At 46.8% G+C, this 24,105-nt stretch overlaps 1 protein-coding gene across 5 annotated transcripts in view; it reads right to left on the bottom strand.

Moving 5' to 3' along the window:
* The window catches only part of sipa1l3 (signal-induced proliferation-associated 1 like 3), a 230,675-nt gene that overhangs the window by 12,938 nt on the left and 193,632 nt on the right, over positions 1-24,105 (bottom strand). For all 5 annotated transcript variants that reach the window (XM_070867704.1, XM_070867703.1, XM_070867706.1 and 2 more), the window contains 4 exons: positions 20,159-20,324; positions 11,840-12,047; positions 10,422-10,568; positions 738-870 (listed from right to left, as the gene is read on the bottom strand). In XM_070867704.1, coding sequence (XP_070723805.1) covers positions 738-870; positions 10,422-10,568; positions 11,840-12,047; positions 20,159-20,324 — 654 coding nt within the window. The remainder of the gene's footprint in view (positions 1-737; positions 871-10,421; positions 10,569-11,839; positions 12,048-20,158; positions 20,325-24,105) is intronic.

Genomic DNA, 24,105 nt, shown 5'->3' with positions numbered 1-24,105 from the left:
CACTGAGCCTCAAAGGAAATATTAGGGCAGATGGCCAAAAGCTTGGTCAGAAAGGTAGGTTTTATGGAGCGTTTTAAAGAAGAGAAGAGAGAGAGAGAGAGAGAGAGCGCGCGAGAGAGAGGCAGAGAGGTTTAGGAGGGATTTTCAGAGCTTAGGGCCGAAGCAGCTGAAGGGGCAGCCATCAATGGTGGAGTATTTTAAATCGGGGACGGACAAGAGGCCAGAATTGGAGGAGTGCAGATATCTCGGAGGTAGGGGGAGCTGGAGGAGATTACAGAGATAGGGAGGGGCGAGGCCATGGAGGGATTTGAGCACAAGGATGAAAATTTTAAAATGGAGGTGTTGCTTAACCGGGAGCCAATGTAGGTCAGTGAGCACAGGGGGTGATGGGTGAGTGGGATTTGGTGCGAGTTAGGAAACGGGCAGCCGAGTTTTGGATGACCTCAAGTTCATCCAGAGTAGAATGTGGGGGGGTAGGCAAGGAATGATTGCGTTGAAATAAGTTAATTAAAATTGCAGGTCCGGTGAGAAATTGATGTCATGCACTTTGGAAATGGACTGAAGAAACATGGCAGGAATTCTAGCAGTTATGAATGTTTTTTGGTATATGAAGGAGTGAGGGGCAACAAATATATTGGAGGAATAAGGCTGTCCTGTCACAGCTTGATATAAACAGAACTTGGTGCAGTGTAAGAAATAAATAGTCAAGAGCATTGGGAAATCAGAAGAACAGTCACCTTAAAACATGTGGAGCTCGGGGTGATGACTGTCGCTCCAGGGTAAGGTGTGGGTGTACAGGGCTGTAGGCTGGTCCAACCTCGGATCCAACGGAGGAATCATTCAGGGAGAAAAGGGAAACAGCTCTCTGGACTGGAATACAAGGAAAGAACAGAATTATCATCGGTACAGAAGCAAAATACTGCGGATGCTGGAATCTGAAATAAGAACAGAAAGTACTGGAAATCTCAGCGGGTCAGGCAGCATCTGTGGAGAGAGAAACAGAGTTAACGTTTCGGGTCGATGACTCTTCGTCAGAACTGGGAAAGTTCAAGATGTAAAAGAGTGTTGAGGAAGTGCGGGGGGGGGGGGGGGGAAAGACAGTAAAAAGGGGGAGGGGAGGAAAGAACAAAAGGGAAGGTCTGTGATAAGGTGGAAGGCAGGAGAGATTAGAGACACAAAAGGGATGATGAGCAAAAACGAGATGGCAATGGCACAAGTTAGGGAACTAAAGGTGAGTCTAAATGGGGTGGGACTGGCAGGATCACCACCAGTTGCCATTGGAGAGAGAAAAAAAAAGGCGGGGTTGTATAAAAAGGGAAAAGGGAAAAAATACAGGCAGAGGTTGTGGTTTGAAATTGTTGGACTCGATTTCGAGTCCAGGAGGCTGTAAAGTGCCTAAACGAAAGATAAGGTGCTGTTCCTCGAGCTTGCGTTGAGCTTCATTGGAACAGTGTAGGAGGCCGAGGACGGAGAGGTCAGAGTGGGAGGGGCGCAGGGAATTAAAGCGACAGGCGACTGGAAGCTTGGGATCATGCTCACGGACTGAACGGAGGTGTTTTGCAACCATGTTTTGAGAATCCTCCTGCGTTCCTTGCTCGCTAGGTCAGTCTAGGTTCGGTGGTAGCCCTCTTGCCTCAGTCAGAAACTGTGGTTTCAAACTGCACTCCAGAGCTTTGAGCACCTAATCTAGTAATCAAAATTTCCCATGGCACTATTCAAAGAGCAGGGGAATTCTGGACAACAGTTATCCCTCAACCTATATCACTCCTCGCTGCTTCCTCCTTGTACTATGAATTCCACGTAGAGAGAGGTGTCCTCTGGGAAGGTGGAAGGAAGGAATACAGTAGGAGTATGTTTGAGTTTGTGTGTATGTATTGGCACATGGTGCAAAGCCTGGTCTCCAGTTGTCTTGGATCCCCTTGCCACTGGACCAAGACCGTGCTCCGTCAAGCCCATGTGGTGGCTGGTGTGCAACGGTCACCCCACGTTAACAGAATTCATGCACAGGCATCTTCCACCATTTATATTAGTTCATCAGTAACCCGAGTTCTCATTTTTAGTGTGGGAGCAAGTCATCCTCGACCCCGAGGAATTGCATGATGATGATCACTACAACATTTATCTCACTCTTGCTTGTGGGACCTTCCAGCTGCCTGGGCCCTAAGCTCTGGAAATGCATCCTGAAACCTCTCCGCCTCTTTTATCATGATCCTTAAAACCTTGTTCTTTGACCAAGCTTCTGGTCACCTGTCCTAATATTTCATGTGGCTCAGTGTCAAATTTTGTTTTATAACTCTCCTGTGAAGCGCCTTGGGATGTTTCACTACTTTAAAAGGTGCTATATAAATACAAGTTGTTGTTGCCTACATTGTTGCAATGGTGACATTTAAAAAATGTAACAACTTACATTTATGTAGCACCTTTGACGTAGTAAAGCGCCCCAAGGTGCTTCGCTGGAGCGTTATCAAACACCGAGTCACAGAGGGAGATATTAGGACAGGCGACCAAAAGCTTGGTCAAAGAGGTATGTTTTAAGGAGCGTCTTAAAAAGAGGAGAAAGAGGCGGAGAGGTTTAGGGAGAGCGTTCCAGAGCTTAGGGCCCAGGCAACAGAAGGCACGGCCACCGATGGTTGAGCGATTATAATCAGGGATGCTCAAGAGGCCAGAATTGGAGGAGCGCAGATCGCTCGTGGGGGGGGGGGGAATTACATTTACATGAGGCAGGTTTAGACTTTGACTGACCCTTTCAGCGTAGATATATCTTTCTGACCGTCTGCTCCACATATTGTGACCGACTCCTCATGGCCCATAAATATAACAAACTAGAATACCCGAGGAAACATCTGGCAACTAATTGCGGGTTTTCAGTGAGGCGAGGACTGCACACGTTTATTGGACACAGCTGCTGCACAAAAGTGGTGCGAGACATTTAGCTGCGACAGTTAACAGCACTCGCCCCCACCCCCATGGGAACAGTCAAGTGAACAGCAAGAAGAATCCTTGGTCAAACCCAAGCCAAGATGGGGGTGGGGGGAGAAAATCAACAACAGAAAACAATTGTATGAAGTCCATATAGGTGTTGCTGAGAACAAAGTCTTTGCACAAAGCTCGCTTTATTCCCCTTTATCTGTGGGGATAAACTCCCGAGTAAAAAAACATTCTCCCTTTCAGGTAGAAAGGTAACCTGGTGGCAGACCACAATCTTTTGTAATTTAAAAAAAAACTAAGTTAATCCCGTTAAGTTTTTGACAGAATAAAACCACATTCTTATCAGCTAGTTTATGCATTCCACAACCATTTTATAAAAATACTCTTATTATTCCTGCACTGAAAGCAAACTGTGATCAGTTCAGGATATTATCTTGTAGAAATGTACCATGGATTTAGAATCACAGAACAGTGCAGCACAGAAGGAGGCCATTCGGCCCATCGAGTCTGCGCCAGCTCTTTTGTGATCCAGTCAGTCCCACTCTCCCCTCCCCCTCCCCGCCCCCCGCCCTTTCCTCATATCCCTGCAACTTTTTCTCCTTCGCGTATTTATCCAATTGCCCTTTGAAACCCACGATTGAATCTGTAACCACCACCCTGTCAGGCAGTGCATTCCAAATCCTAAGCCCTTGTTAAAAAAAAAGATTTTTTTCCCTCATGTTGCTTCTGGTTCATTTCCCAATCACCTTCAATCTGTGCCCTCTGGTTAACGATCCTTCTGCCATTGGAAACCGCTTAGCCTCATTCACAATATCTAAACCCTTCACGATTTTAAACACTGCTATCAAATCTCCTCTCAGCCTCTGCTCTTCTCCAGTCTATCCACGTAACTGTAATCCCTCGTCCTTGGAACCAAGTCTAGTTAAAAAAGTCAAAGTAGTGCACATCGGAATCAGCAAATTGAAAGATGCACAAGATGTAGGAGCCATCACTCAAGCCCATTGAAGAATCCAGTTAAATAACACTGCTATCGGCACGGTGAATTATGAACTGCTGTGCACCTCTTGGGGCTGTGAGCTGAGAGAGGCGCACAGAACTGAAGCTGTTTCCATTAAAGAAGATGGAGAGGAGAGCTGCTCCAGCTCTGTAAAAATGCTGAGGGGAATAGATAATGTGGGTTTTACGGAACTGGGTGACCAGAGTTAAAATGCCTCAAGCGAGAACAGAGAGGCAAGGAAATTCCTCCTCTTCCCACCCCATAATAGAAGTCGCGTGAACCAACTTATTAAAAAAAAAGGTGGCGGCTGAGCTTTTGGTTAGGGGAGGGTAGAGAAAGATTTTAGGATATAAAGAGAGAGATAAATTGAATGGTGTGGGACATGATGGTTCCCGAGATAGTGGTCAGGCATTAATGTTGTGCCTAGAAAGACGACCGGTCCACAATGAGCAACATGGGGGGGTGGGGGCGCGCGGGAAGGAACAGAGCTAGGTACGAACACAAAAAATAAGAACATAAGCGCATAAGAACATAAGAACATAAGAATTAGGAACAGGAGTAGGCCATCTAGCCCCTTGAGCCTGCTCTGCCATTCAACAAGATCATGGCTGATCTGGCCATGGACTCAGCTCCACTTACCCGCCCGCTCCCCATAACCCTCAATCCCCTTATTGGTTAAAAATCTATCTATCTGTGATTTGAATACATTCAATGAGCTAGCCTCGGGCAGAGAATTCCACAGATTCACAACCCTCGGAGAAGAAATTCCTTCTCAACTCGGTTTTAAATTGGCTCCCCCGTATTTTGAGGCTGTGCCCCCTAGTTCTAGTCTCCCTGACCAGTGGAAACAACCTCTCTGCCTCTATCTTGTCTAGCCCTTTCATTATTTTAAATGTTTCTATAAGATCACCCCTCATCCTTCTGAACTCCAACGAGTAAAGACCCAGTCTACTCAATCTATCATCATAAGGTAACCCCCTCATCCCCGGAATCAGCCTAGTGAATCGTCTCTGTACCCACTCCAAAGCTAGTATATCCTTCCTTAAGTAAGGTGACCAAAACTGCACGCAGTACTCCAGGTGCGGCCTCACCAATAACCTGTACAGTTGCAGCAGGACCTCCCTGCTTTTGTACTCCATCCCTCTCGCAATGAAGGCCAACATTCCATTCGCCTTCCTGATTACCTGCTGCACCTGCAAACTAACTTTTTGGGATTCATGCACAAGGACCCCCAGGTCCCTCTGCACCGCAGCATGTTGTAATTTCTCCCCATTCAAATAATATTCCCTTTTACTGTTTCCCCCCCCCCCCCACAAGGTGGATGACTCACATTTTCCGACATTGTATTCCATCTGCCAGACCTTAGCCCATTCACTTAACCTATCTAAATCTCTTTGCAGCCTCTCTGTGTCCTCTACACAACCCGCTTTCCCACTAACCTTTGTGTCATCTGCAAATTTTGTTACACTACACTCTGTCCCCTCTTCCAGGTCATTTATGTATATTGTAAACAGTTGTGGTCCCAGCACCAATCCCTGTGGCACACCACTAACCACCGATTGCCAACCTGACTCTATGCTTTCTGTTAGTTAGCCAATTCTCTACCCATGCTAATACATTTCCTCTGACTCCGCGTACCTTTATCTTCTGCAGTAACCTTTTGTGTGGCACCTTATTGGAAATCCAAATACACCACATCTATCGGTACACCTCTATCCACCATGCTCGTTATATCCTCAAAGAATTCCAGTAAATTAGTTAAACATGATTTCCCCTTCATGAATCCATGTTGTGTCTGCTTGATTGCACTATTCCTATCTAGATGTCCCGCTATTTCTTCCTTAATGATAGCTTCAAGCATTTTCCCCACTACAGATGTTAAACTAACCGGCCTATAGTTACCTGCCTTTTGTCTGTCCCCTTTTTCTTTTAGCTGCTTTCCAATCCGCTGGTACCTCCCCAGAATCCAGAAAATTTTGGTAGATTATAACGAATGCATCTGCTATAACTTCCGCCATCTCTTAATACCCTGGGATGCATTTCATCAGGACCAGGGGACTTGTCTACCTCGAGTCTCATTAGCCTGTCCAGCACTACCCCACCTAGTGATAGTGATTGTCTCAAGGTCCTCTCTTCCCACATTCCCGTGACCAGCAATTTTTGGCATGGTTTTTGTGTCTTCCACTGTGAAGACCGAAGCAAAATAATTGTTTAAGGTCTCAGCCATTTCCACATTTCCCATTATTAAATCCCCCTGCTCATCTTCTAAGGGACCAACATTTACTTTAGTCACTCTTTTCCGTTTTATATATCGGTAAAAGCTTTTACTATCTGTTTTTATATTTTGCGCAAGTTTACTTTCGTAATCTATCATTCCTTTCTTTATTGCTTTCTTAGTCAGTCTTTGCTGTCGTTTAAAATTTTCCTAATCTTCTAGTTTCCCACTAACCTTGGCCACCTTATACGCATTGGTTTTTAATTTGATACTCTCCTTTATTTCCTTGGTTATCCCTTCTCTTTCCGCCCTTCTTTTTCACTGGAATATTTTTTTGTTGAGCACCTTAAAAGTCCTCCACTGTTCCTCAATTGTGCCACCGTTTAGTCTGTGTTCCCAGTCTACTTTAGCCAACTCTGCCCTCATCCCACTGTAGTCCCCTTTGTTTAAGCATAGTACGCTCGTTTGAGACACTACTTCCTCACCCTCAATCTGTATTACAAATTCAACCATACTGTGATCACTCATTCCAAGAGGATCTTTTACTAGGAGATTGTTTATTATTCCTGTCTCATTGCACAGGACCAGATCTAAGATTGCTTGCTCCCTTGTAGGTTCTGTAACATACTGTTCTAAGAAACAATCCCGTATGCATTCTATGAATTCCTCCTAGGAAATAGGAGCAAGAGTCGGCCATTTGGCCCCTGGAGCCGGCTCCGCCATTCAATAAAACCATGGCTAATCTGATCTTGGTCTCAACTCCATTTTCCTGCTCGCTCCCCATAACCCTATAGTTCAAAAATCTAAGCTTGTGTTCCTTGTCAGCAATGGCTCTCCTCCACCCCACACCCACTCCCACTATAACCAGCCGCTAAAGTACCGTGGCAGGCATGTTCGAGTCGGCCAACTGCAGCAGCTTGGAGATGCTCAGGAAGAAAGCACCAACACCGCTCTTTAAATAAAAGTACTGTCCCTTTAAGATACAGAGGCGACCATGTCTAGAGAAGCACTGTCTGCACAGACCATTTCCAACATATCCGCACTCAGCATCAGTCCCACTGCAGGTGATAGGAAATCACTTATTAAAGTCTTTGGATTACAATGATCCTAACGCAAGCCTCCCTCCATTACGGGAGGAAGTGGCGATGCAGGAAGTAAAAGCCTCACTCTGTAAAATGCTGTGTTTTCCAGCAGTTATAGGCTTTGTTGAAACCCATTTGTTCCGCTGGCAATGTCTGCTACTTAATCCGCCAACCAACCTCGAGTGCCAGCCGTGGCTCAGTGGGCAGCACCCTCGCCTCTGAGTCAGAAGGTTGTGGGTTCAAATCCCACGGCAGAGATTTGAGCACAAAAATCTAGGCTGACGCTCCCAGTGCAGTGCTGAGGGAGCGCCGCACTGTCGGAGGTACCGTCTTGCGGATGAGACGTTAAACCGAGGCCCCGTCTGCCCTCTCGGGTGGACGTAAAAGATCCCACGGCATTATTTTGAAGAGCAGTGGAGTTCTCCCCGGTGTCCTGGGGTCAATATTTGGCCCTCAATCAACGTAACAAAAAAAAACACAGATTATCTGGTCATTATCACATTGCTGTTTGTGGGAGCTTGCTGTGCGCAAATTGCCTGCCGCGTTTCTCACATTACAACAGTGACTACACACCAGAAGTACTTCATCGACTGTAAAGCACTTTGAGACGTCCGGTGGTTGCGAAAGGCGCTATATAAATGCAAGTCTTTCCTTTCACTATGAATCGGGCATCGAGTTACTCCTGTTGTTAATATTTGCCACTATTGTTGGTGAGAGTGCTGCTGAAAATCAATCTCCAGTACAACTGACATCAGCCTGTGGGCCAACCCATATCAAACAATGCGGAGGCGCACCTCAGTGCCAAGCCAACGGGTTTTACCGCTGGTGACTTGGCGAGGGGATAAATCCAGATTTCGTTTCACACAGCCTTAAGTCCCAGGACATTCAGCTCAGGTGAGTTCATCTGCTGCCGACAGGGCTGCATTGTGTCGAGCACTCTCGGACTAGTTTCAGGTGTCGCTCTCCCAGAGGTTTCAGGTTATCCCGCGCTAAATTGCTGCCCCGTCTCTCACAATAGTGATATTATTCTAGACTCCTTCTCACACAAACACAGGTTTCCAAGAAGCACTGCGGCTGTGTGTGTGTATGTGTGTATGTGTCCCAGTTTTTTGTTGTTCATTCGTAAACACAAATAAAACAAGGAGCTACGAGAGAGAGAGAGATTTAACTTCACAAGGCTTGGACTAGATTCTTCGACAGGACTGCGATGGATTTCCCAGCGGGCTGGAAGCACTGGGAACATCGGCAGTTTTTTTGCAAAAGCACATTACACTGAAGATACTGACATGAGCGAATGGTAATCCACATTAAAGGGACAGGTGGCGCCATAACCATTTATGTTTTGCTAGCGGAAGAGAGTGTGGATTCATGTCTTAGAATTTAACAACATCCAATATTACCTACAAGAGTCGGGTCAGCTTTGTGAGGATTGAAAATTGTGCCAAATTAGGGGGCCAGTTTTGCGCCGTGAGGAACTGGACTGGGACTGGCCAAACTCGGTCCTTCAAACCGACAGAAGAAACTTTTGTTCCAGGAGCCGAGGCTGGCTTTGTGTCCAGGCCTGAGGGGAAACGAGTCCACGCTGGTACACTCATAATAAAGGATGAAACTGAGTACTGTGTACAATGAGCAAGTGTGACCTTCGCTCCTTTAATAAGTTTCCGGAGTGCAGGTACCGCGTGGGTGGCCTGCTTATATACCGTGCTCCCAAGGGATGCTGGGAGCCCTTGGGACTCCAACAGGTATTATCTGAATGGTGACAGATTAGGAAAAGGGGAGGTGCAACGAGACCTGGGTGTCATGGTACATCAGTCATTGAAGGTTGGCATGCAGGTACAACAGGCGGTTAAGAAAGCAAATGGCATGTTGGCCTTCATAGCGAGGGGATTTGAGTACAGGGGCAGGGAGGTGTTGCTACAGTTGTAAGGGGCCTTGGTGAGGCCACACCTGGAGTATTGTGTACAGTTTTGGTCTCCTAACTTGAGGAAGGACATTCTTGCTATTGAGGGAGTGCAGCGAAGATTCACCAGACTGATTCCCGGGATAGATCAACTGGGCTTGTATTCACTGGAGTTCAGAAGAATGAGAGGGGACCTCATAGAAACATTTAAAATTCTGACGGGTTTAGACAGGTTAGATGCAGGAAGAATGTTCCCAATGTTGGGGAAGTCCAGAACCATGGGTTACAGTCTAAGGATAAGGGGTAAGCCATTTAGAACCGAGATGAGGAGAAACTTCTTCACCCAGAGAGTGGTGAACCTGTGGAATTCTCTACCACAGAAAGTTGTTGAGGCCAATTCACTAAATATATTCAAAAGGGAGTTAGATGAAGTCCTTACTACTCGGGGGATCAAGGAGTATGGCGAGAAGTGCATGTTCAGCCATGAACTCATTGAATGGCGGTGCAGGCTAGAAGGGCTGAATGGCCTACTCCTGCACCTATTTTCTATGTTTCTATGTAGGCCCTCTGGTGGTCAGGTGTCATGCAGGTTACAAGGGGATAAATACATAACACACGCAACCAGCGGTCAGGAGGGGGAACGCACCGCCCGGTGAGGTGGTGGATATATTTAATTGTAGCCTTCAGAAAAAGGGAACTGGAGGAGAAAAAAAAAATTGCAGGGATATGGGGAAAGAGCGGGGGAGTGGGACTCACTGGATTGCTTTTCAAAAGAGCCGGTGCAGACTCGATGGGCTGAAGGGCCTCCTTCTGTGCCGGACTATTCTATGATTCTTCACTTTTGTCACACCAGCTTTATTTGCAATAATGATTTACATGAAAATTCATTCGTGCCCGACATGTGTAATTAACAGCTGAGCCGGTGAGCCCTTCGACTCCACTTAATCTTCATCCCCGACATTAGCAGTTTGGTTTCAATTTACTGCATGATACTTCACGGCAAATTCATTGTGGGTGAGCTCGTGGAGCGACAGCCCGGCACATGGGCGATCGCCGCAGCCCGATTCTCTGACGTCACCCAAGATCTGTTCCACAGACTGACTGAATTTTCTCTATCGTATTTCCAGGGCCCAGATAAAGAGATAGCTAGACTGGAATGAACACCTTTCAAATGCTTGAAGCAATTAGAAATATTTTAGATGTTGGAAGTGGCAGACAGGTATTCTGAATTCCTGGTGTGAAAGATACTTTTTAAAAAAAAAACAACCTTTTACAAATGTTTTGAAGATTGAATCCTACCTTCGTACGCTTTGGCCACACTGACCAGACTGGACCACTCCAGCCCCGACTCAGTGTCCGGCAGAGGCATCAATCCCGGATCGTTGCGCCTCACGGGTACTCGGTCACGCACATCCGTCAAGGACAACTCCGAGGCAGACACGTTGGCTGAGCAGGAGACACACAAAACAGGATTCACGGTCAGAGATTGAGGAGGGGTCCAACTGGACTGTGAAAACACAACTAGCACATCAAAATGGGTTCCTTTTTCTATGTAAAGGAAACAGGGTTTATTTTTTCAGTCGCAAAGTTTTTTTTGAGCATTTCAGTCAGAGAGACAGAGAGAATGAGTAGAATTAGTCTCTGAATATATTCAAGGCTGAAGATAGATAGATTTTTGGAGTTGAGGGGATATGGAGATCGGGTGGGATAGGGGAGTTGAGATCGATGATCAGCCATGATATTGAAAGGCGGAGCGGGCTTGAGGGGCCTACTCCTGCTCCTATTTCTTATGTTCCGAGAAGCACGGCTTGAGAAGAGGCCACATTGAATCATAGTGTGATAACAACTGAGAGGGGAGAAAAAGCACAGCCTGAAAGATGTGGAACATTCGGGGGCCCCAAGTTTACACACCGCCTCAAGTGTCCAGGATTACATGGACCTCAGCAATCCAGTTCAATGTCTTGCTGTCATACAATCTCAACCTCCTCCACTCCCAAAACATCCAAACCCCTGGGAACATAAACCAGGGAGAGAACAGTAACACCATTTGTTTGAAGAGTTCAAATGCAGCAATAAGTATCATTAGACAAACTGCCCTGACCTCGTTAAGGGCCCAGTGCCAAAGACCAACACCGAGGGAGGCGACAGGTGGAGACAACACAGCCGTGGCTCAGTGGGCAGCACTCTCGCCTCAGAGTCAGGAGGTTGTAGGTTCACGTCCCACTCCAGGTACTCAAGCACAAAAATCTAGGCTGACACTCCCAATGCAGTGCTGAGGGAGTGCCGCACTGTCGGAGGTGCCGTCTTTCGGATGAGACATTAAACCGGGGCCCCGCAGACTCTCTCAGGTGGCCGTAAAAGATCCCATGGCCACTATTTCCTAGAAGAGCAGGGGAGTTCTCCCCGGTGTCCGGCCAAAGTTGGCGGAGTACAGTGAGACTGCATACGACAAGTCAAACGAGGCAAGACAAAACAAGGCAAGGCACCTGTGTTGGTAGGTTAATGCTGTCAAAGTGTCTAAAGTGGAGAAAATGAATTGGGGCGGGAAAGGAGAGAAATCACGAGGATAAAATGCTGTTCTTTGCATGCTTACAATTATTCTAAATGTACATATACATGAGTAGAATAAGGACAGGCGTTAAAACTCTAAATTCACAATGAGAAAGATTCAGAGAATAATTGAGCAGATATTACTGCAATTTATTTTATATTCTTACATTTCTTTTCAAGGCTGATTGCTCCCGGAGGCTGGGCGACTCTGCGAATGGGTAGTGTTTGGGAAGGATATGCACTGGTGAAAATCACATCGTTTGGCAGGGCCTGGTCCAGAGCTGCGATCTGGGAATTGGAGAAGCTGGGCTCCCTCCGGCCACTGCAGATACTTTCATCGGACAGCGTCCTCTGCAGGGTCTTTCGCGAAGAATGCTAGAGAGAAGCAGAGATATTTAAAAAAAACATTATAAACCAAAGCGAAGGCTTCGCAAAGGCCACGTGACACTTGTGCTCGGAAGGTATCCGGTGTATTGAATACAGGTACGACGTCTCAAATCCGGCTATCCGAAAATCGGGCATTTTTGGGAGCTTCGCTGCGATGTTTTAAATGGCGTGCAATTAGTCCGAGCCTTGCCAAATGACCCTTGACCCAGCCCGACCCGACCCACGACACGAAGACTGAGTGATCCGAAATCTGGAAAAATCCAAAAACCGGCACGGTCTCGGTCCCGAGGTTGCTGGATGAGAGACGTACCTGTATATTTAAGGGGGAGAGACACAGATTTTTGAATAAGGGAGTCGAGGGTTATGGGAAGAGGGCAGGGAAGTGGAGTTGAGGCCAAGATCAGATCAGCCATGATCTTACTGAATGGTGGAGGAGGCTCGAGGGGCCGAATGGCGGACTCCCGCTCCCAATTCTTATGTACCTCGCAAGGAGGATTTCGGATCATTGATTGCGTTCGAACTTCCTGGACAACACTACTCCCGATAGGACAGTGCAGCCAGGAGGCTTGGCCTCAACACTGGGAATCGACACATGCTCTCCGAGCTCCTTGGGATCATTCGGGAGACTTTCAAGCTATTGTACAAACTCATTTTGGGAATACAGGTCCACTGGAATATGAATGCAGGAGTGTGACGATATCACCCTGTTGCCCGGGGTGGAAGGAGGGTGGGGCAGGGGTCAAGGAGGCACAGATTAAAGGCCACTGTTGTGTCCCATTATTTATATCGTGCCAGGGTCATACTAGTACTAGTATGAGACACAGTCATAGGAGAATGACATTTTGTGCAGAAAGAATGCAAACACAAGGGGCTGGCATGTTCGAGATAATCAGCAGCACACACTTGCTGAAGCTTGAAGCTTCTCATTGCAGACACCAGGTCTACAAATGCATTGGCAGAAATCCTACTTCACAGCATGCTGAGTATTACAGCCTCTTTGTACGAGCTGCTGGCCCATGACCGGGATTGGAGTTAATTCACTGTTGACCGAGCCTCGCAGACTGTAATCAGTGAACTCACGCCCACAAGTCAACGGCTGGTCCCTCAAACATAAACAGAAGTGAATGGCTTCTCCCTTGCATTGTATGTAAACAATGTCACGGCTGATCGAGTTCGGAATGCTGTGGTGTGCTGGGGCACTAACACTCACCTGCACAGTGTGCCAGGACTCGGGCTGGTGCCAGCGCACCTTCACGTTGCAGTGTGGTTGATCTCGGGTATTTGCTGATGGGGAGGTTTAATATAAGGCAGCACACAGGAGGACAGCTATCCCTGGCTCGCTGTCATTCACCGACAGTGGACATTACCAAAGTACAACTGTGTCAGACAAACAATAAGACAACAGTCTGCTGATCATGCTCATTGCGAGGGCAATTCACCTGGAAATTGACCGCGAACTGCATCCACCCAAAGACAGAATACTATGGCCACAGAACTAGCTGCACATCAATAACAACTGCTCAAACAATCTTGCGCTGAGTCAAGCTTGGGTATTATTTTGTCTTTATTTCACCTCCCCTATGTTGTGCCGTTTCCCCATCAAATTCCAAAACTAGGGTTGTATTTGCTGGAAGTCAGAAAGTTAAGGGGTGTGTGATCGAAGTTTATAAGATATAGACAGAGAGAAACTATTCCCGCTGGTTGGGGCGTCGAGGACTCGGGGACATAACCTAAAAATTAGAGCCAGACTTTTCGGGAGTGAAGTTAGGCAACACTTTTACACACAAAAGGTGGTAGAAGTTTGGAACTATCTTCGACAAAAGGCAATTGATGCTAGATCGATTGTTCATTTTAAATCTGAGATTGATAGATTTCTGTTAACCAAAGGTATTAAGCAATATGGGCGATAGTGATAGGGGATTCGATGGTGAGAGGAATAGATAGGCGTTTCTGCGGCCGCAACCGAGACTCCAGGATGGTATGTTGCCTCCCTGGTACAAGGGTCAAGGATGTCTCGGAGCGGGTGCAGGACATTCTGAAATGGGAGGGAGAACAGCCAGTTGTCATGGTGCACATTGGTGCACAACGTAAAAAAAGGGATGAGGTCCTACGAAAAGAATTTAAGGAGCTAGGAGCTAAATTAAAAAGTAGGACCTCAAAAGTAGTAATCTCGGGATTGCTACCAGTGCCACGTGTTGGTCAGAGTAGGAATCGCAGGATAGCGCAGATGAATACGTGGCTTGAGCAGTGGTGCAGCAGGGAGGGATTCAAATTCCTGGGGCATTGGAACCGGTTCTGGGGGAGGTGGGACCAGTACAAACCGGACGGTCTGCACCTGGGCAGGACCGGAACCAATGTCCTAGGGGGAGTGTTTGCTAGTGCTGTTGGGGAGGAGTTAAACTAATATTGCAGGGGGATGGGAACCTATGCAGGGAGACAGAGGGAGACAAAAATGAGGCAAAAGCAAAAGACAGAAAGGAGATGAGGAAAAGTGGAGGGCAGAGAAACCCAAGGCAAAGAACAAAAAGGGCCACTGTACAGCAAAATTCTAAAAGGACAGATGGTGTTAAAAAAGCAAGCCTGAAGGCTTTGTGTCTTAATGCAAGGAGTATCCGCAATACGGTGGATGAATTAACTGTGCAAATAGATGTTAACAAATATGATGTGTTTGGGATTACGGAGACGTGGCTCCAGGATGATCAGGGCTGGGAACTCAACATCCAGAGGTATTCAACATTCAGGAAGGATAGAATAAAAGGAAAAGGAGGTGGGGTAGCATTGCTGGTTAAAGAGGAGATTAATGAAATAGTTAGGAAAGACATTAGCTTGGATGATGTGGAATCTATATGGGTAGAGCTGCAGAACACTAAAGGGCAAAAAACGTTAGTGGGAGTTGTGTACAGACCTCCAAACAGTAGTAGTGATGTTGGGGAGGGCATCAAACAGGAAATTAGGAGTGCATGCAATAAAGGTGCAGCAGTTATAATGGGTGACTTTAATATGCACATAGATTGGGCTAGCCAAATTGGAAGCAATACGGTGGAGGAGGATTTCCTGGAGTGCATAAGGGATGGTTTTCTAGACCAATATGTCGAGGAACCAACTAGGGGGGAGGCCATCTTAGACTGGGTGTTGTGTAATGAGAGAGGATTAATTAACAATCTCATTGTGCGAGGCCCCTTGGGGAAGAGTGACCATAATATGGTGGAATTCTGCATTAGGATGGAGAATGAAACAGTTAATTCAGAGACCATGGTCCAGAACTTAAAGAAGGGTAACTTTGAAGGTATGAGGCGTGAATTGGCTAAGATAGATTGGCGAATGATACTTAAGGGGTTGACTGTGGATGGGCAATGGCAGACATTTAGAGACCGCATGGATGAATTACAACAATTGTACATTCCTGTCTGGCGTAAAAATAAAAAAGGGAAGGTGGCTCAACCGTGGCTATCTAGGGAAATCAGGGATAGTATTAAAGCCAAGGAAGTGGCATACAAATTGGCCAGAAATAGCAGCGAACCTGGGGACTGGGAGAAATTTAGAACTCAGCAGAGGAGGACAAAGGGTTTGATTAGGGCAGGGAAAATGGAGTACGAGAAGAAGCTTGCAGGGAACATTAAGGCGGATTGCAAAAGTTTCTATAGGTATGTAAAGAGAAAAAGGTTAGTAAAGACAAACGTAGGTCCCCTGCAGTCAGAATCAGGGGAAGTCATAACGGGGAACAAAGAAATGGCAGACCAATTGAACAAGTACTTTGGTTCAGTATTCACTAAGGAGGACACAGACAACCTTCCGGATATAAAAGGGGTCAGAGGGTCTAGTAAGGAGGAGGAACTGAGGGAAATCTTTATTAGTCGGGAAATTGTGTTGGGGAAATTGATGGGATTGAAGGCCGATAAATCCCCAGGGCCTGATGGACTGCATCCCAGAGTACTTAAGGAGGTGGCCTTGGAAATAGCGGATGCATTGACAGTCATTTTCCAACATTCCATTGACTCTGGATCAGTTCCTATCGAGTGGAGGGTAGCCAATGTAACCCCACTTTTTAAAAAAGGAGGGAGAGAGAAAACAGGGAATTATAGACCGGTCAGCCTGACATCGGTAATGGGTAAAATGATGGAATCAATTATTAAGGATGTCATAGCAGCGCATTTGGAAAATGGTGACATGATAGGTCCAAGTCAGCATGGATTTGTGAAAGGGAGATCATGCTTGACAAATCTCCTGGAATTTTTTGAGGATGTTTCCAGTAGAGTGGACAAAGGAGAACCAGTTTTGTGGTATATTTGGACTTTCAGAAGGCTTTCGACAAGGTCCCACACAGGAGATTAATGTGGAAAGTTAAAGCACATGGGATTGGGGGTAGTGTGCTGACGTGGATTGAGAACTGGTTGTCAGACAGGAAGCAAAGAGTAGGAGTAAATGGGTACTTTTCAGAATGGCAGGCAGTGACTAGTGGGGTACCGCAAGGTTCTGTGCTGGGGCCCCAGCTGTTTACATTGTACATTAATGATTTAGACGAGGGGATTAAATGTAGTATCTCCAAATTTGCGGATGACACTAAGTTGGGTGGCAGTGTGAGCTGCGAGGAGGATGCTATGAGGCTGCAGAGTGACTTGGATAGGTTAGGTGAGTGGGCAAATGCGTGGCAGATGAAGTATACTGTGGATAAATGTGAGGTTATCCACTTTGGTGGTAAAAACAGAGAGACAGACTATTATCTGAATGGTGACAGATTAGGAAGGGGGAAGGTGCAGCGAGACCTGGGTGTCATGGTACATCAGTCATTGAAGGTTGGCATGCAGGTACAGCAGCCGGTTAAGAAAGCAAATGACATGTTGGCCTTCATAGCGAGGGGATTTGAGTACAGGGGCAGGGAGGTGTTGCTACAGTTGTACAGGGCCTTGGTGAGGCCATACCTGGAGTATTGTGTACAGTTTTGGTCTCCTAACTTGAGGAAGGACGTTCTTGCTATTGAGGGAGTGCAGCGAATATTCACCAGACTGATTCCCGGTATGGTGGGACTGACCTATCAAGAAAGACTGGATCAACTGGGCTTGTATTCACTGGAGTTCAGAAGAGTGAGAGGGGACCTCATAGAAACGTTTAAAATTCTGACGGGTTTGGACAGGTTGGATGCAGGAAGAATGTTCCCAATGTTGGGGAAGTCCAGAACCAGGGGTCACAGTCTAAGGATAAGGGGTAAGCCATTTAGGACCGAGATGAGGAGAAACTTCTTCACCCAGAGAGTGGTGAACCTGTGGAATTCTCTACCACAGAAAGTAGTTGAGGCCAATTCACTTAATATATTCAAAAGGGAGTTAGATGAAGTCCTTACTACTCGGGGGATCAAGGGATATGGCGAGAAAGCAGGAAGGGATTACTGAAGTTATGAACTTATTGAATGGCGGTGCAGGCTAGAAGAGCTGAATGGCCTGCTCCTGCACCTATTTTCTATGTTTCTATAGGGTGGGGGGGATATGGAGTTCGGCCACAGATCTCATTGAATGGCGGAGCAGGCTCGAGGGGCTCAATGTCCTCCTCCTGTTTTTGTGTTCCCATTGAACAACGGCATGGAGGGTTGCTCCTAGAGTTCTGATGGTGCCAATCTAGACAGGATTGGGATGACTGGCCCTTTCATTTTCCCCTTCTTCCCATGAAGGATGGCCGTTGGGTCAGACCCTGGCCTCTGCAACACGTCTTCCTCAAGCAGCTGCGATATGGAAGCCACGACGTACCACTGTGAGACACAATACACTGGAGGTTCGACAGTCTGTGCAGCTCTGGGTACGACCATACTGCTGGAAGTGAAGCTCGTGGGGCTGTGATGTGAAGCAGATCTCTTCAACAACCTGTTCTCCTTGCAGCGACTGCAACCCAGTTGAACTGTGCAGAGTACTTGCACAAGTGGGAAAATGCGAGAAAAATATATCGCACACAAGATCCTGTCCACGTGCCACATTTCGCAAATTTAAAAAAGTGAATGAAACCCTTGGGCAGATTTGATGCAACTCACCCTTTCACAGAATCCCAAACTGGGGCCATTCTCATCTCCCAGGGTCTTTCCCCTTCCTCCTCCAACCTACCTCCCACTACTGCTTGATTTGACAAATTTAATTTCACCGTTTGTCCTATAAAGAGATACAAAGCTTCAAATTTCTTCCCTCCCTCATTCCAACCGTCCACCATGAGAAAAAGTCGACTGACCCGATAAAGCTCGACGCTCTTGTATCCCAACTTTCCCAACACGGAATGTAACTCTGCTTTGAATGCTCCTGTGTTTTTTACTCTACTATCTTGCCTGATGCAGTATTCTGCACAAGAACTTTTAAACCGAAGCCTGGTGCCACTGAGCCACTGCGTTCTGATTTATCCCATCATCTTTCCTATTTTCAACTAGCAATAGTCCTTCACAGGATGTTGCCTCTCGTGGGGGAATCTAGAACTAGGGGGCATAGTTTCAGAATAAGGGGTCACCCATGAGGAGGAATTTCTTCTCCCAGAGGGTTGCAAATCTGTGGAATTCTCTGCCCCAGTGAGCTGTGGAGGCTGGGTTATTGAATATAGTTAAGGTGGAGATAGACAGATTTTTGAACAATAAGGGAGTCAAGGGTTATGGGGAGTGGGCGGGGAAGTCGAGTTGAGGCCAAGGTCCGATCAGCCATGATCTTATTGAATGGCGGAGCAGGCTCGAGGGGCCGAATGGCCGATTCCTGCTCCTATTTCTTACATTCTTATGTTCACCTAGGTTTCCCATTTTTAAAAAAGTCCTGTAAAGTGGTCCAAACTAAAGAAGCATATAGATATGCAGCATATGCGAAAACCAAGATTCAGTGGCATGCAAGTCATAAATGGAAAATGCAACCAATTATTGAAATGCATGATTGCATTTTCAACAGATTCATTACCACTCTACTCAGAGTAAACCATCTAGACCAGTGCTACACACGCTTCAATCTGACATGGCTTCTTTCAGCAGTTTGCATTTCTAAATTCTGTTTCTCCCCTGTCCTCAGGAGATACTGTTTCTCTCTTAGTCTCCCATAATTTGATCTAAATTCTGTTCTATGTTTGGAGTCTTGGGCAATCAAGCGAAATGTGGATTGGAGGTCGATGATCAGCCATGATCTTACTGAATGGCGGAGCAGGCTCGAGGGGTCGTAGGGCCTACTCCTGCTCCTATTTCTCAAGAGATAATCTGCACAGGAGCAGCCTAGCGATGATTCTCCCTCTGGTCTACCTTCCTTTATACGCAAGAATTCATAGAGAATTCCAACGGGTGGTGAATCTTTGGAATTCTTTACCCCAGAGGGCTGTGGATGCTCAGTCGTTGAGTATATTCAAGACAGAGATCAAATAGATTTTTGGATACAAAGGGAATCAAGGTCAAAGGGAATAGTGCAGGAAGGTGGAGTTGAGGTAGATGATCAGCTATGATCTTATTTAATGGCGGAGCAGGCTTGAACGGCCTACTCGTGCTTCTATTTCTTATGTAGACTGTAATATAGAGCTCCCCCCAGTGGACTATTGCTCCACCTAGTGGACTACTGATGTAAATACAATAAAAGGGTCATGAGACAAGTCACACGATGACAAGTTCCTGTAGCGCCATCTTGTAGTGTGTGTGTGTTTTGATGTGGTAAAGAATCTCTTGGTAGTCTGTCGTATCCAACAAAGACGTTGATGTGCTAATCATCAATGGCATGTGTCTTCAAGTGGCTGTATAGGCCAATTCTGGATGCACAGTCTCTTGCATGTCCGACAAGGGAAGTTCGATGTGCCTGATGCTGACAGTACTACCACCTGATGTCGTCTATCTCTAGTGTCCCGCAGGCGTTGACATCGGCTTTCTTCGAAGGCAGTCCTCGTGAGGGTTCGCCACTGGATTTTATTAGCTGCTGTATTCTCGAGGTCCTTTGGTCGGATGCCACAGTACTGGAGGTTAGCCTTGATGCAATCTTTGTAGCGCTTGCGGGTAAAGAATACATCACAAACAAACCCCCAAATTCCCAGCTTACATTTCATTCGCTCACTGGCAACAGGCAATTGATAATTCCAGCACCCACCCATCCACCCCTACTGCCCAAGGTAGGACTTACAAGCATTTCTTTATCCGCCTCCAGCAAAGGGCCATCCAGCAAAATAAGCTTCTTTAAATCTTCTTCGAGGGTTGATTTGTAGGTTCTACGTGGTGATCGGAGGTCTCGGAGAGAGGCACGCAACCTGGGCTGCCCGAAGATATTTGTAGAGGCAACATTGGAATTCCTGGGGAAGACAAACAGAATGCCGAGTTTAAAGACAATGAATTATAAATATTGTGTCTGGGACTGGGCTACAAACACTTCTTTGTCTTTTAATGCTCGCAAAAGTATGGGTCAAAAATAGTGGCATGCGTGAATAGTGGCACAGTTTTTCAAATTGGGTCATCAGAACTTTTCTGCATTTATTGGCTGATATGCCTTTGGGTAGCTCACATGGTCTTCTGGAAGTTAGGACTGAGGCTTCCCCAAGACTATGCCAACATTGCATGAGCTAGGAGGGGAGGAACACTCTGCCTCTACTACCCTGCCGCAGATCTGGAATCCGTTGTGTGAAGGCACAAACTCACGCCACAAATCAACCAAACTCGAGAACATGAAGCATGGAACCAGAAAAGGCCATTGAGCCGTCAAACCCACTTCTTCCCCAGACCACGTACAACCTGTCCCATCATGGACTCAACATATCTAAAATCTTCCGAGGAAAGCTTCTGCAAAATTTGTACCCAACCCTCAAATGGTTGTCAAGTGAAGCTCTAGAATATCTACTGACAAACATTCACCATAAGCCCACTGACTCCCATAGCTACCTGGACTACACTTCCACCCACCCCACCTCCTGTAAGGACCCCGTTCCATTCTCCCAGTTTCTCCGTTCCCATCGCATCTATTCGGACACCTTCCATACTAGTATTTCAGATCGGTCTTGCTTTTTCCTCAACTGAGGATTCCCCTCTACCGTGGTTGACATGGCCCTCAATTGTGTCCGTTCTAGTTCCCGCACGTCTGCTCTCACCCTTTCCCCTCCCTCTCGGAGCTACGATAGGGTTCCCCTTGACCTCACCTTTCATCCTACCGCCCTCCACGTTCAAAAGATCATCCTTCACCACCTCCAGCGTGATCCCACCACAAAACACATCTTCCCCCTCCCCCCTCAGCATTCCGAAGGGACTGCTCCCTCCGCGGCACCCAAGTCCACTCCTCAATCACCCCCCTCCCCTTCCCACACAGATGCAGCAACAGCTGCCCTTTTACCTCCTTCCTTCCCACTGTCCAGGGCTACTCCTACGTAAAACAGCGATTTTACTTGTACTTCTCTCAATTTAGTATACTGTATTTCGTTGCTCACGATGCGGTCTTCTCTACACTGGAGACCAAACACAGAATGGGTGACTGCTTTGTAGAACACCTCCATTCAGTCCATAAGTGTGACCCCGAGCTTCCGGTTGCCGGTCACTTTAATTCTCCGCTCCACTCCCACTCTTATTTCTCCGTCCTCGGCCTCTTGCCCTGTTCCAACAAAGCTCAACACAAGCTCGAAGAACACCCATGCTCGCTGACCTAAAGTGGCTCCCGGTCCAGCGACACCTCAAATGTAAAATTCTCATTCATACGCTCAAATCCCGCCCTGGCCTCGCCCCTCCCTTTCTCTAACATACTCCAGCCCTACAACCAATGTTCCCTCTAATTTTTTGGGGGGGCCGCACGGGCCATTCTAAATACCGCACGTGCGCGTTTTTTGCACGGACAAGCCAGCTACACGGGATCACTGGAGCGCTGCGTAGCCACGCAGCTTAAAGGGAACAGCGCCTACAACCCCCTCAAAAACTCTGCGTTATTCTGTGCTCTTGTGCATCCTCGACGTACTTCACCCCCATCGACGCCTGTGCCTTCAGCTGGTCTAGGCTCTAAACTCTGAAATTCCCTCCCTAAATCTCTTTCTCCTACTTTAAGATGCTTCTTAAATAGCAGCTCTTTGACCAAGCTTTTGGTCACCTGCCCTAATTTCTCCTTGTGCGGTTCGGTCTCAAACTTTGTCCGATTACGCTCCTGTGAAGCGCCTGGGGACGTTTCACTACGTTAAAGGCGCTGCAAAGGCAAGTTGTTGTCGAGTCAGTAAGCGAAGGCGCAGTGTTCGTGAAAGCAGACAGACGCCAGAGCAAGCCAGTCCCTTCAGGACAGAAGACATTGACGGGAAGTAAAGAGAGCGCACTGCATGAGGCTTTTATATGGGAAGAGGAAAAGCCTTTTGATCACACTAACAAACTTCTAATACATGTTGGAAGGAACAAAAGTTTTGCACAGGCACACTGACAACTGAGGCTTTGTGTGAGCACTGTTGGAAATACTGTTCCCCCCCCCCCCCCCAAGGCAAAAGTATTTGGAACTCCTCAGATCTCAAGTGCCAGCACAAATTGGTTTTGATTCCTCCTGCGAAGCCATTCTATTCTCTGAAGGGAAACCACTAGCAGATTCGGAATGTAAATGCTGTTTAATTTCTGCCCTCATCTAGCCACATGTTGGTGATTAGGCGCTGCTCCCTAACAATGTGCAGCAAATGCCACTGAATGGGTGCAGAGAGAGATATCTTTATTAGCTCTTCATCTTCAGTGTGCGTCAAGCGTCAAGAATCTTTCCCCAGTGTTGTGCTTAAAATACAACTTATAACCTTTGTACTTTATAATCCCTGTGACTGCCTTGTTGAAGGTCATGAGTGTTATGTATGCAACACCTTGTAACCAGCATTCTACCGCCACCAGAGGGTGTATCTGTTGGGAGTCCCAAGGGATCCCAGCCTCCCTTGGGAGCACTGTATATAAGCAGGCCTCCCCTGCTGTGCCAGCACTCTGGAGTCAGAATAAAAAGACTAAGGTCACACTTACTCAACTTTACAGTATTCAGTCACATTGCTTTATTTGAGACATAACAATGAGGAATCTATTTATTTCCATTTCCTTGTCAAAATTTATTTTTATTTGGACAGCTAAACATTGAGAAGGTCGAAGCCATTGTCTTCTGCCCCCAGCATAAGCTCCGTTCCCTTGCCACCGATTTCACCCTCCAGCCAGTGCCTTGGGCTGAACCAGTCTGTTCACAACCTCAATGTCTTATTTGACCTCGGGTTTTGCTTCCAAACCCCACATCCTCCCCATCAGGAAGATCGTCTGCCCCCACCTCCATTACACTGCTCGTCTCCACCCCTGCCCCAACCCATCTGCTACCTGAAACCCTCATCCATGCCTTTGTCACTTCCAAACTCAACTTTTACAACACTTTACAGACACATCACCCATCCTCCAGCCGAAACTACATCCCACCTCCACCATCCACAACTCTGCGCTCCTCCAAATCAGGCCTCTTTGGCATTCCCCCCACCACTCCCTCTTTCCCCGTCCATTGGTGGTTGCACAACAGCCATCTAACAGTACTTAAGGAAATAGCGGATGCATTGACAGTCATTTTCCAACATTCCATTAACTCTGGATCAGTTCCTATGGAGAGGAGAGTAGCCAATGTAACCCCACTTTTTAAAAAAGGAGGGAGAGAGAAAACAGGGAATTATAGACTGGTCAGCCTGACCTCAGTAGTGGGTAAAATTATAGAATCAATTATTAAGGATGTCATAGCAGCGCATTTGGAAAAAGGTGACATGATAGGTCCAAGTCAGCATGGATTTGTGAAAGGGAAATCATGCTTGACAAATCTTCTGGAATTTTTTGAGGATGTTTCCAGTAGAGTGGACAAGGGAGAACCAGTTGATGTGGTATATTTGGACTTTCAGAAGGCTTTCGACAAGGTCCCACACAAGAGATTAATGTGGAAAGTTAAAGCACATGGGATTGGGGGTAGTGTGCTGACATGGATTGAGAACTGGTTGTCAGACAGGAAGCAAAGAGTAGGAGTAAATGGGTACTTTTCAGAATGGCAGGCAGTGACTAGTGGGGTACCGCAAGGTTCTGTGCTGGGGCCCCAGCTGTTTACACTGTACATTAATGATTTAGACGAGG

The sequence above is a fragment of the Pristiophorus japonicus genome, chromosome 26 (genome assembly GCF_044704955.1).
Source record: "Pristiophorus japonicus isolate sPriJap1 chromosome 26, sPriJap1.hap1, whole genome shotgun sequence".
NCBI lineage: Eukaryota > Metazoa > Chordata > Chondrichthyes > Pristiophoridae > Pristiophorus > Pristiophorus japonicus.
The sequence above is the reverse complement of the archived record's forward strand: the minus strand, read 5'-3'. Positions and strand labels throughout refer to the sequence as shown.